General features: G+C 37.5%; 1 protein-coding gene across 4 annotated transcripts in view; it reads left to right on the top strand.

Annotated features, from left to right (window-relative positions):
- The window catches only part of KCNH7 (potassium voltage-gated channel subfamily H member 7), a 240,337-nt gene extending 231,942 nt beyond the window's left edge, over positions 1–8,395 (top strand). For all 4 annotated transcript variants that reach the window (XM_057423744.1, XM_057423743.1, XM_057423742.1 and 1 more), the window contains 3 exons: positions 2,414–2,582; positions 5,854–6,046; positions 7,430–8,395. In XM_057423744.1, coding sequence (XP_057279727.1) covers positions 2,414–2,582; positions 5,854–6,046; positions 7,430–7,696 — 629 coding nt within the window. In that variant the 3' untranslated portion in view covers positions 7,697–8,395. The remainder of the gene's footprint in view (positions 1–2,413; positions 2,583–5,853; positions 6,047–7,429) is intronic.
- The last annotated feature ends 4,982 nt before the right edge of the window (positions 8,396–13,377 follow it).

The raw sequence follows: 13,377 nt of genomic DNA, 5'->3' as shown, positions 1-13,377 counted from the left end.
CAGGTTTCTGTGCAGCCAAGGTGAAATCTCTTTCCCCTTTCTTCTGCCCAGTGCATAAAATCAGTTATAGGTCATGTCACATGAAATCCAAACACCCTTTACAACATCAGGAAACCTTCTACACCTGCTTACCAAAGAATAGTTAAAGTAGTAAGTACCATTCTCCAGCAAGAAAAAGAGAAGTCTGCTCCTCCAGTTGGAGTCATGTAGTGAGAGCTCCCCTTCCTGGCTAAACCTACATAAAATATTAAATCTGAGCAGGACTTATTCTTTCCAGGTTTGTTTTTTGTTTTAATTTCTTTACTTAGAGCAACACTGCTCAGAAATATGTTCGAAAAGGAGCCGCTAATGGCATTTGGACAAACCTCTCGCATGTCACCCGCGCTGTGGGTTTTATTCTTTTCTTTGAAACATGGCTCTGGCTGCTACGGTTGCTTAGAAAAATTTCACAAGTGTGAAATGAATGTAACCTATGCTGAGTTATGAGTACACAGTGCCAAGTGTTAGAAGAAGCACTGAGCAAACCAATCAGGGACTACTTGGGGCTGTAGGATTCAAATCCAATGGCTTATACAACAGAGGCTGACACTTTATCAGCAGTCAAGGATTTTGTCCACCTGTATCCTGAAGCAGCAGCCTGAGGGAAGTAAGAACTTTTAACACATTCTGCAATTTTGTGTAGTTAAATAATTACAAATACATCTGTAATGGGAGTTGTACTGAGCAGGTGTTAAAGCTTTAACAACCTCTTTTATCACAGCAGAGGAGAATCTGAGTGGCACTAACCAATTTTTGACTGCATGACAACAGGTTGACTCAAAGGAACAAAGGCTTAGGGCAGGGGTATTTGTAGAAAAAGCACTGTTCAACCTGTGTGTTACCTGTAGGCTCTGCAAAACTCACAGCAAGATCTTCATTCTGTATCTGATAAGGATATGTACAACTAGTATATCCCATGATAAATGATTTGTAACCTTTCCAGCTTGGTGAAGAGGAGAAACAGCCTAGAGCCAAGAATGTAAACTGATTAAAATTCCAGAGGTGTGCATTAAGCAAATTGAAACAGGAAGGAGAAATAGCTCAAGCCAGAAATCCAGGCAAAAGCAAGGAGTGCCCCCAAGTTCTGTTTGGGTGGTAAGGTGCAGTGTTTTATCACAGAGATCCAAGAACTGGGAGGGACAAGAGGCATGGAATTTGGGCAAAGAGGTACAGGGTGAGACCTGGAGTAGTCATCATTATTGTTTTACAAATGGCTGGAAATATAGAAATAAATCTAAATTACTTCTATAAAGAGTAATTTTAAATGCTTTATATATTATATAGACAACATGTAAGGATTAGAAAGGTAATTAAATTCAGCAAGATAGCTGAAACTCTGCAGTAAGGTCCTAATAATGTAACAGGGCTATTTTTAGCTTGAAACATTTTTGTTTTTTTTACTCCATCTTAATCCAAAATTTTATCTGCAGTTCAATCAGAAAATAAAAGAAAAAAGAAAAAAAAAAGAATTATTATTTACCATGAAGCTTCATTTAATATCAAAGTGATCTCTGACAGACCCAGCAATGATGATTATTTCATTCTTTTAGGAGTCACAATTTCTTAAAATTAACTGGCACCTTTCACCCCACAGTACTGTAAGAGTCTCTGCGACATGCTTTACACAATGATGCAAGGGCTGGCTTGGAGACTAGTAATGCTAAATGAAAATCAGTTTCCTTTTTGAAAATACTAATTGGTATCCTCTTGCAAGCAGCATGACCTGCATTAGGTGGCCCCGGTCTCAGAGAAAGTGTACTACACTTCACCAACCTTAAGACAAGCAGTGTTACAGTTATCGGTAAGAAAGGCAGCTAGCTGAGGTCTGGCAAATTTCTCTAGAGGAGGCATTCCATTGCACTATAATGCATGCCCAGTGTTGTAAATGCAATGCAGCAAGTCCCCCTTTTACACCAAAAAGCTAAAGTAAATATATTTCAGTAGCATATTATAGTCTTAGCCAGGCCTCTGAAACACACAATCAAAGACATTTAAGTACATTATTGAATGGATTTAGGTTAGAACAAATATTTCTAATCTCAATGACTAATGTATTGCTAAAAACACCTTGAGAAAATTGGAGATTCATTAGTAAAATAATAGAAAACTAAAGAAATAGGAACCATTCTTTGGCAAAACTCTGATGCTGACTAGACAAAGCTGTTACCTGCAGCTTTAAAATGTTATCATAGATGTGACCACATTTGTCTTTCCTTAAAAACAGTAAGGAACAGAGAAAGTTTTTCAGGAAGCTTGCCAATGTACCAATTTGACTTCCAAGGTTTTGAGAAACATGAGTAAGTGGGATGCTTGTGGGATGCCAACCCCTCTCTAATAGGATGTATATAAACATCTATGTTTTGTTTTTCATCAGATATCACTGATAAAAGAACCTGGGAGCAAGAGAACATCCAGGAGTACCAGGACTCTCCAGTTCAGTCAGCATTACCCCATGTTACATGGGGGATCTGTGAAACTGAAAGTGACTTCATATATGGGGAAGTGGAGAATCGATTAGATTTACTTCAAGAGCAACTCAACAGGTAAAACCAGAGATATGACCAGAAAAAGAAACCCATATGTGTGAGAGTATGTAATGCAACTGATATTAATGACACTGCAGGATGAATGAATTTGAACATGAATGAATGAAGTTTCCAAAAGCATTCAGATCTTCAGAAGCTGAAAAGTACAAAAATTGACTCATGGGAATATCACTTTGTTATCTATATTCTGAAAAACCTAAGTTCAGGCTTCCAGATTCTTGGAAAACCTATTCTGGGAATGCTGGATACAAAATTTTTAATTCATTGCCAGAATATTCTTGTCACCTCTATATACTCACAATGTCTACCTTTAATTGCCTTGCAGAAGAGCCTTTCTCCTTGACTGACTGTTTTTTGGGAGACCACCTTTTTATCCAAGAAGCTTTCTGAAGCACCTAGTCTTGTTAAATTTAAATTTTACTTCACCCAGAATGCTGTTTCTAGATATTTACATGTCCACAAAATGACAATTTTCAGTATTCTTCAATATCTGAAGTACTTTTTCTTTCCTGGATACCCAAAGTAAAATAGCTGTCTTCCTTTAAAAAAGTATTACAGACAAATCCTCTTTTTGGTGCATGAACTTATTTTGCAACTGTTCTATCATAAGTAAGGTACAGGAGTATATGAAGGCAAAATACTTACACACACAACAGAACACAGATGCTTTCTGTGTCAGAAACCATTATTATCCTTGCTTAGTATAATGCCTCTTCCTTCTCTCTTTAGAACATATCAGTATATGTTCACATCCGTACATGTTCTCTGATTGATATACTACTGTTCACTGGCAGCTAAGCAGCATAGCTTACAGCATCTTAAAAACATGGTTACAGAATTCTGACCCATCCTGCAAGATAAATTACTATGTAATTTCACTTAATTTTAAATTGCCCTATGCTCAGGTCTGTAGCTTTTTTGTTATTTTAACCCTGCAATTCCATTACTTTCAGTATTTTGCCATGACAAATACTGTGATATGCACTCAACCCTAATTATAGTGTAGTAGCTCTTCATTGGCATTTTGCTATATATTTTAGCAGTTTAAAGCCAGGTTAACTGCATATTGCTTCCTTCATCTACTGTAATAAATCAAACCATAGTAATTTTCACTTCTGAGTACTATATAGTACATTAAAAAAAAACATTTTTAACATGTAAGCCTAAATTGATATAATTTCTAATTGCAGTAAAGTCAAGTAATCTAAGTAAATGTAAAAGTCACATAAACAGATGCATGTTCCCCACCAACAGTGTGTAGTCTTTCAGTGACAGTTCTCAGAAATCTTAAGCTCTTGAAACTGAAGTTTTATCTCAAATTTACTCATAGTTTTATCAAATTCTCATTCAAGTTCTCAGTATCTTCTTGAGTGAGAAAATACCACAGTTACTGGAAACTAAAATTTGAATTGTTATTGATTTTATTAAATCATTTTATTCTCTGCCTCTGTTTTATAAAACTTTTCATGCTTTCAGGATTTGGGGCCTTGCTGGGTCTCTTGTGAATGTAGCAGACAACTATTTCCTGTTTTTGTCAGACCTGACCTGATGGACTAAAAAACATGATCACTTCTTCCTAAAATTTTCCATGCCAATTTAGAGGCTTGGCATAACATTCAAACTGTTAAATGGATATAGATGGCTGGAAAGCCATTGTATAAGGAATATGTCACTAGAGCTCTCTCTGTTTCTCCCCTTTAAGCAATCAGAATTTCATGGGAGACTGTGAGCCAATCATCTAAGGTTCTCCTGTTTGTTCATCGTTGGGTAGCATGACATGAGCTTGTTTTAAGTTTTTGAGAAAGGGAGTTCTGTATGCAATGATGATAAATAAAGACCACCAGAGGTATTCTTTGATTTAAACTACCGAGTGCTAACAAAGTAGGAAGGGAGCAACTTTAGAGTTATTTCAAAGCCAATCATTGATGCAAGTCCTCCAATGCTAAATCCCTTTTACTCATTCAGATATTAAGGCCCAGGTTTAACAGGTGATGGATGGTGGCATGCTGCTGCTGCTGCAGTATTTTCTTCTGTGGCATCAGCATCATGCTTGTGTGAGGCCAGCATATTTGCAAGCAGCAAAGAAACCAGGGGCACTGAACAAGAGGGCAAGTAGGGCATGATTGACTGTAACATCTGGATTTGGACTTCTCTTTATGGGAGCTGGTGCCACAAAACCAGCTTCTCACAATAAAGGAAGTAACAGCATTCTACTATCCTTTGGGCATAGCTTTCAGAGATGCTTTTATAAATAAATGACAGATGCAATGGGCAACTGCAACATGATAAAAAAATATCAGTGAAGCACCTGGTAAAAACAACTATCTGTCAGCATGGGATCAATTCTACTGCTGGTAGGGAGCCCAAGCAGTAACACTCACATTAAAGACTGCTGACAAAGATTTGTTTACTCTGCCAGAAGATGAGTTGCAGTACAGGGGCTGCATATCTCTATTACAGTCTGTCATAGCATGTTCTGTAGCCTTCCAGCAGCCAGGAGGCACAATAGGCATTACCTATTGCTGAGTTTGTCACAGATCTTGGCAAGACCATTTGGAAATCATTTCAGTGCTATGGAATTGTAGGTATGAACATACAACAATTGTAAGTATGAGCAGCTCAAGTGATTCAGAAGCCATACACATATTTATGAAAAGGGGGGAAAAGAGGAAAAAGCTACTAAATTTGAACATCAGAAATGTTGATGTTAATTCTGAGGACTGAATAAGTCTGAATAAATTTTCACAGTAAGGAGACTTGGGCTGTTGTTTCTTTTAATGATCTTGAAAGCATCTTTCATTTTCTAACTGTGGAAAAACACAAATGTAGTTTTCTGCTTATTTTGGTGCATTGTGTTAGCATTGGGAATGTCAGAACTGTCAGATGCATCACAAATAGTGTCCCATCCTCAGCCAGTACAAATCAAGTTATTTACAATGAAGAAGGTACATTTCTTTCAACCAAAGCCCTGGTGCCCAGTGTTACTTTTTGTTGCAAACATAAGGGACAGTAATGAACTCATTCTTAATGTAGCAAAAAGATCAGAGACAAGCATGCAGGTACATTCTGCAAAGGAAAGGGAAACAGAAAGCTTTGGAAGGGCTCAATACTCCCCCTTCTGTTCTTTCCTATTTAAGACATGGTCATGTCATCACAGCGATAGTTCGCTTAATAAACTGCAGGTCTCTCTTGAATGCATCTGTAATCAGCATTTTTAAATATACCTACTCCTCACCATGAGTTAACTGATTTTGTAATACTTCTCTAGGCTTGAATCCCAAATGACTGCCGATATCCAAACCATCCTGCAGCTTCTGCAAAGGCAGACAACACTCATTCCACCTGCCTATAGCATGGTGACTGCAGGTGCAGAGTACCAACAGCCAGCAATCCGGGTAATACAAAAGCTTCAGCCTGCAGCATCAATTAAAACAGACAGGAGTTTCAGACCTTCATCTCAGGTACGTACATAGCCAATAAAATTAAGACAGGTTTGCTGATCTTTTTAGCTTATGATGGAAGAAATGTGTGCCAATCTGGGTGCTTGTTCACTAGTTTAAATGAACTAGTACACTAGCAATATGAAATTAATATTTTGATCTAGCATCTCCACAATGGACTTAGAGACACAGTTTCAGAGGCCACATTTTCTATGAGGGTTATAGAGATCATACAATGATCTTATAATCAGTCTGATTTACTTTATTTTCCTGATCTTCACAAAAGTTAGCAGAAACAATAAATACTAGACACAGCTGTGAAGCACAGACATTTTCCAAGTATCAGCCTGCCTGCAATGGTGCATCTGCTATAGGTCCCATTCATGAAGTCTTGGGAAGCACCACAACTATGTTTTCCTCAAGGTACAGGCCAGACAAGTCCAGCTGATGCAGCACAATGGTTACATACATACGGAAGTGTGAGGGGCTAAAACCATTCTTATGCCCAGCCCCTTGATACTGCTGGAAATATGAACATACAGAGCTATTGCATACCTGTGCTTCCCATTACATGTTTTCCACCCCAGTTCTGTACAGGCAAAACATTTGGGTTTTCCAGATTTGTTTGGGATTGCTGAAGTTCAACAGCTTGGGCAGAGATGTGGCATATTATTTCCAAACAGGTTGCTCTATGTCTAGGAATCCCAAATCAGTCATGTAGCATACAATCAGTAAATCCATTGTGCTTAGCTGTGTCAGATTCCTCATGCATATGCTGGGACACACGTGGGCACCGTAAGCCCAACACATCCAGAAGGCAACAGTTCACACGCATAAAGATTATACAGCAGATGTATAGAAATAGTTTTGAGGTAAGTGCACTCTGCACATACCTGCACAAACATATACATGTATCTCTGAAATATGGCCACCCTCTGCAAACATCAGCAGGCACAGTGCACACTTCACACAAATTCCAAATTTGAGAGTGAAGAATTACCAGCTGCTGAGACTGGAATCCAAATGGTTATCATGTTCAGAATGATGCAATTCCAGAGTTATGTTCTGAAACAAAACAGCATATTCATAAATGTTGAAATCCATAGTCTTAGATCAGGTATCAAGAATATTCAGTCCGTCAGAAAGCGCAGTTCATTTGTGTATCTTGATGTGCATCTTGAAGTCTGAGGAGGGGACAATATATCCAGGCTTCTACAATTAATCAACAGAATTGCAGTCAATTACATTAAATCAAATGCAGTACAACATAAAAATAGTTCAGTACATTGCTTAATGTTCAAACACAATTTTCCAGCAACCATCTGAATGTGCTAATTTTGAGCAGAACAAGAGCCTTGAAGAGACCAATTTAATTATTACCATCTTGTTTCTTCTCCCTTCCAGTGTCCTGAATTTCTAGACCTTGAAAAAACAAAACTTAAATCCAAAGAATCCCTCTCAAGTGGAGTGCATCTTAACACAGCCTCAGAAGACAACCTGGCTTCTCTTTTAGACCAAGAACGTGACCAGTCTGTAGAGTGTCCCCCACAGCACTGTAAAACTTATCTCCAGCCAATTAGGCATCCTTCCTTGCCAGAATCTTCACTAACCACTGTAGGAATTTTGAGTCTTCATAGGCATGTTTCTGATCCTGGTCTTCCTGGGAAATAATACTTTTGTACTATTAGTTCACATAAAAATGTAAGTGCTTTTAATGGCTGTTTTTCCTTTTTTTTTTTTTGTATTTAAATCCTCTATACTTGACTCAGGGGCTACAAGGAATATACCATTATATGCAAAAGTACTGTATATTTTCCTAAATCTGAAGCTTGTAAGGTAAAGTTGAGCAGTTCTGATGTAAATATATATATACACACACACACTAAGTGTATGTTCCAAATGTAAAACTGCCAGCATTCTCAAGGCACCTTATTTTTTTTTTTTAATAACATGCATGTTCTGAAATTACAGGTTACGTTGCATGGATATTACCATTTACTGCTGTCATGGAAATAGTATTTTATTGTGGATATGTGTTCAGAGCAAATAGGAGACCAATAACAATAATTCACATAGAAAAATTCCTTCCTGACCAAGCTAAAATTCAAGCAAAATCTTCTTCTAGCTCAGTTCTGAAAATCAATTTATCTTTCTTGTAGTGAGCTTTTTACAGTCAATCACAATGATTCTGAACCTAGAGAAAAAAGAAGGTAACCCAGTCTTCTAGGTTTAAAACAATTAGGACAGAGAAAACAGCCTGCTTCCAAATCAGTTGAAGTAGAGCAGCACTTTAAAAGACAGGAAAACTCTGCCACATGCTCGAAAGAATCACTGTAGATCACATCCACAAAACTGCAGGAATTGAATAATTTGTTTCCCTTTTTTTATTATTTATTTATTTTTAATTGCATCACAGAAGTTAGCTGCCATGAGCAGGCAGGAACTCTTCATCTGTCACACAAACATAATCAAATGCAATAAATCTCATTTCTGTATAATGCAGAAGACTGTGTTCCTTTTGTTTCATACAAATTATTAACAGTCTGTTTAATTAAAATTACTTTACACATTTTTGATTTCTAATTATGAGGGTGGTTGTTTGCAGTTACCTGTTTTTACTGACTGGCCCCTCCACAATGATCCTAGATAGAGTATATAGGTATGTGGATACACATACACCACACACACATTCCTGTATGTGTGCATGTGTGTATTTTATATATGTACATATGTGTGTATATATGTGCGTATATATTTATACACATGTGTGTATATGTGTATACGTTACTCTATATACACACATACACACAAGTGTGTGCTTATACCTACACTTACATGTAGGAGTATAGATATATAGAGATATATATATGTATATATGTAAAATCACTTTCAGGAACAACTGTAAACTTTCTTATTACAAAATGAGTAAGCTTAGCTTGTGTCCAAAGCTGACTACATTAGAATAAAATGATTTAAGGTCCATAGGCTTTGAATACAGTATGTACCGTATGTGCATAATGCTTTGTGAATACTTAGATTTAATTTTATTAAAATATTATTCTGCTTCAGATGTTGTGTTTATTTTAGAAGGAATTGAACTTTCTATTACTATTTTCAAATATTTGAAAATGTTCACATGATTTTCTATTCCTAAAGCTTTAATGTGAAATTCCTCTAGGAAAAGAACTGGTTTCAGAAAAGCATGTTAGTGGGGGAGCAGTGAAATTTTAGCTAAAACCAAATTAAACTCTGTTCTAAACCAGTGCTACAGAGTAATGCAATAGTAGTTGACCCTCACGTTAATAGATACGTATATTGCATGTTGGGGTCAGAATGATACATAACACTTTCAGTCATACACAGCCGGTAGATAAATCCAAGGTGGCTGAGCCTTCTGTCATTTAAAATCAGCGTGAGTGTTGAGCTACTAAGGAAGGCTCTGCTTTACCTTTCATATAAATATACAAAAATGAATTAACTGAATACCTTTGTAAGCGAAAAGATAAACCAATCCTTCCCATACAAGATCAAATTTCCTATTGCCTCATACTACTGTTGATTGTTGAAAGTTCCAAATGCTGCAGTGGGCTGATGGCTCTTACTTCTACCATGATGACTGGAGGTCTGCACTGCTTAGTGTTTTGCAGGATGACATCCTAGGTGACAGCGACATTGGGCCAGTCAGAATCTGTCTGCATAGACTCCATTGAAACAGGAGTGCTGCATAACACAGTGAAATAGTTTCTGCTTTTATTTTATTTTTTTAAATAGCAAGCATTAAGAACTTCTGCTTTATCTCAGTCTAGTAACTAATATTAATGGCTGTTACAAAGAATAAGCTAGCACATTTTTTCTAGAAAAGTATTTGTGGTTATGCTACATTTTAAAAAGCCTGGTATAAATTAAAAATAAAATTCATAAAAAAGTATAATGCATGAGCATTGCTTTACAAAATGCCTTTTGTACAGTTTTGTCACTTGGTCATTAATCCAAAGAGACTGAGCAAAACAGGTGGACTGGGAAAGGAGTGCTGGGAAAGAGGAAAAAGCATCAACTATTTCTATTACTCCGAGTGAAGGAAAAGCTCCATCCCTTACTCCTTTTCTTGGCTCAGAGAGACTTTGTTCCTTCACTTCTCTTTGTCTGTATTTATCAAGAAGAAAAATCACAGATGGGGGCAACTAAGGGAGACTTTGCAAATTTACAGAGATTCTAAGTTCCCCAGACATCTGCCAATGAATGAAGAAACAAAACATGAAAGATGACAACTTGGTTGGCTGCCTTGGTTGGCTGGCTGTCCCTACCCTACCAAAGAAACATCTCAGATACCTTCTTTTCTTGTTGAGATACAGTGAAGCACATGAAGACCCACTGCTTAAAAGTTTATTTTTTTCTAGAGACAGGTACAAACAATTGTTTTTTAAAAAGTGTTAATTTTCTAAACAGTAAAAATTGTCTCTAATTTTTGGTTTGTTCTTTTGGGAGAAGGCAAAGAGAAGAAGAGGGCAGAGCTCCCTTTAAGCCCAGTCTGTTTCTGACTTGATAGAAATGGGTCTGTGTTAACCAAATCAGGCTGGGAATGGTAAAAGTGCTACATACCCACACACCACAATACACTGCTATAGAGGCTTGCAGGACTGTAGGAGATAGATACGTTTTGGTCTTACCTGAGCTTAGGAATACCCATCTTGGCTATTTACATTTAAAACCTGTGGCTAAAAATATATATAAATTATAAGCTCTTGATACAGAGAACTATCCTGGAAATTCAAGAATAGCTAATGTAGCTGAAGAATCAAAACAATTGGGACAATCGCTCCAAATGTGAGAGGTGAGATTGTGCAAATCAGCAGAGGTCTTTATGAAATTCATCATCTTCCACCACCAATGGGTCTAGTTCAGCATTTAAAGCAAATGATAGATTGTCATGCTTTTCAATATTTAAACTGTGCAGCAAGCTACACCATGCACATGTTCATCCACATGCACAAATTTACGGTAATACGTGTAAGACCTGTGTCTTGACCTGCATAACACTGTTGTTTCCAGGAAGTCTTTGACCAAGCATGTCTTTCCTGTCACACTCCCACTCTGCTCAGTGAACATATTTTCTGGTCTCCCATTAAACAGCTGCTGCCCATGGATGAACCTGTTTTCCCTTTTCCTGCTGCAGATTGTGTCCTAGCAATCTCTGTGGTGAGCACAGGTCACTCATCAGAGACTCTGCTTGACTCAATACAAGTAACACACAAAAAAACTGGTAAGAACTGCTTTGCATGGCCTTGGGCTGTCTGCTTAGGTGAAGCAACCTGAGCTTTGCCCACAGAGGAACTGTGTGTCCTCCTGTTTGAGAGCTGCTGAGCTAGCCTGGTCATAAACAGGACAATGGAAAACTGGAATAGCGGCACAGCAGAAGGCATGATTCTTCTAATGACCGTTGTATGTAACGCCACTGTCCTGGGTTTACTGCTACTGCTAAACCCAGGACAGTCACACCTGCAGATTAGAAGCTTTGATGTTTCTATTCTCTTCTATTAAATATTCTTACACAGTGAATAGATGTTTATGCAAGTATTTAAGGTTAGTCTCTTCATATGTTGGCTTAAATCAGAAATAATTAATTCCAATGGAGCCAAGAGTTAGATGTTCTCACATTTTTAATCAGACTGGGAACTGGGTCCGGTGGCCACTTCCTCTCCATTCACCTACAGGCTCTCTCTGTATTTATACACAGAATTTTTGTGCCATCAGCAGTACAGTGACATTTTCAGTACTGCTGAAGAATTAAAAATATTATTTTATTAATGAAAAACTAAGAATCTTTCTCCACAAAAACAAATGCACAGACTCCACAAATGTACCACTTAAGTGCAGTATATTTTGATCTAGTTGTACCAGGAAATTACACCTAGCAGTTTGTAATTCATTGCTACCTTGACAACTTTACATACTTGTCATTAAATAATTTTTACATTTTGGGGCACTATTATAGACATTATTTTCCTTCCTCTTACATTTTGCAGAGTCTCAAATTGATGTTATTTGTCACAGCAAAAATAAAAAAGGCTACAATTCCTAGAGTTCTTGGTTCCTGTAGGGCAATATAATCATCTTCAGTCACCTAGAATTGACTAAAATCAAGTAAAATTTTGACAATGAGAGAAATTATGGAACTGAACAGATGATGTATTTTAAAAAGCATTATTAATTATGCTGACATTGTACACAATGTTAGCATCTTCTGATTGTTACAGATACGTTCTGCTGTGTTTTGTTAATTAAGACATTAGGCACAATCAGTTTCTAGCTAGCAAAACTTAACTGATCAAAACCCAAAAAACTGTTAAAGCTGCTGCTTCCAACAAATCTCACTGTTTCTAATAAGTTACTGTAAGACAGTCTCCTTTGGAAAAGATGTTAGATTAATTTCATCTGTGGACACTCCAAGCACAACTCACACTTTCTACTTATGTAAGGTTAAAAAAATCCCTGCATATTTAAACTGACATCAAATGTGATGCATGGAGCAGAAAAATCTGTTCTGCTCAACACAAACAGTTTTTTCTGGTTTTTGTTCAGACAGGCTTTCAGCATTCTTTGAGCCTACATGAAACCAAACCATTACAATATAGGACACCCACAAGAGCTCACGGACAAGCCTCATAGCCAGAAATAAACAGTAGATATCAAAATTTAGTATCTTTTAACATCCTAATCCTTCACAGAGGTTAGAGAAGACATGAGGCAAGCCTAATGGAAGATAACTGCATTTCAAACATTGCCATTTACTCCCCATTTAGAGCCACTAGTTGCCAGCTATTTCCAAGAATGAGAAAGTGGTGGCCCAGCAGATGAGACAGCAGAACTCACACAGCAGGTTTTATATTCAAGGAGGAAATTTTAAGCAACCAACCACACCTCTTCAGTTCTGATTCTCAGTTTGATCTTCTCTTTGACCAATGCTGACATTTCTGAGGCCCAGCACCCTAGCACCAAGCTCTTCCGAGAAGGAAGCAAAGCTTGTCACTGAGCCCTCTTAGTATTCAGGCTATACGTTCACTGCACTACATCTGTTGCAGAATAATGAACTTTCCTTGTAGGAAATTTCTGCCAAATTAATCTTGTGCTGTCATTGGTAGAGCCCAGGTTAATTCAGGTAGCCTTCCCTCCCCTTTTGACAAAGAGCAGTACCGGATTCAGTAGGAGTTAACAGCAGTGTACTAAAAGCATTACAACGACCAACAAACACTGAGCTGGTGCTTATGTTCACCAACAGAAACAACTACAAAGTAAATTGAAATGGGTCTAATAAGCAAGGTCCATGTGCTGAGGCTACTGGTTTGTGGGTTCAG

Source organism: Pezoporus wallicus, unplaced genomic scaffold (assembly GCF_028554395.1).
Source record: "Pezoporus wallicus isolate ANWC-B61680 ecotype Strahan unplaced genomic scaffold, APGP_CSIRO_Pwel_v1 contig_1181, whole genome shotgun sequence".
NCBI classification, from domain to species: Eukaryota; Metazoa; Chordata; class Aves; order Psittaciformes; family Psittacidae; genus Pezoporus; species Pezoporus wallicus.
Note: the sequence above shows the minus strand (reverse complement) of the source record. Positions and strands in the feature narration are given on the sequence as shown.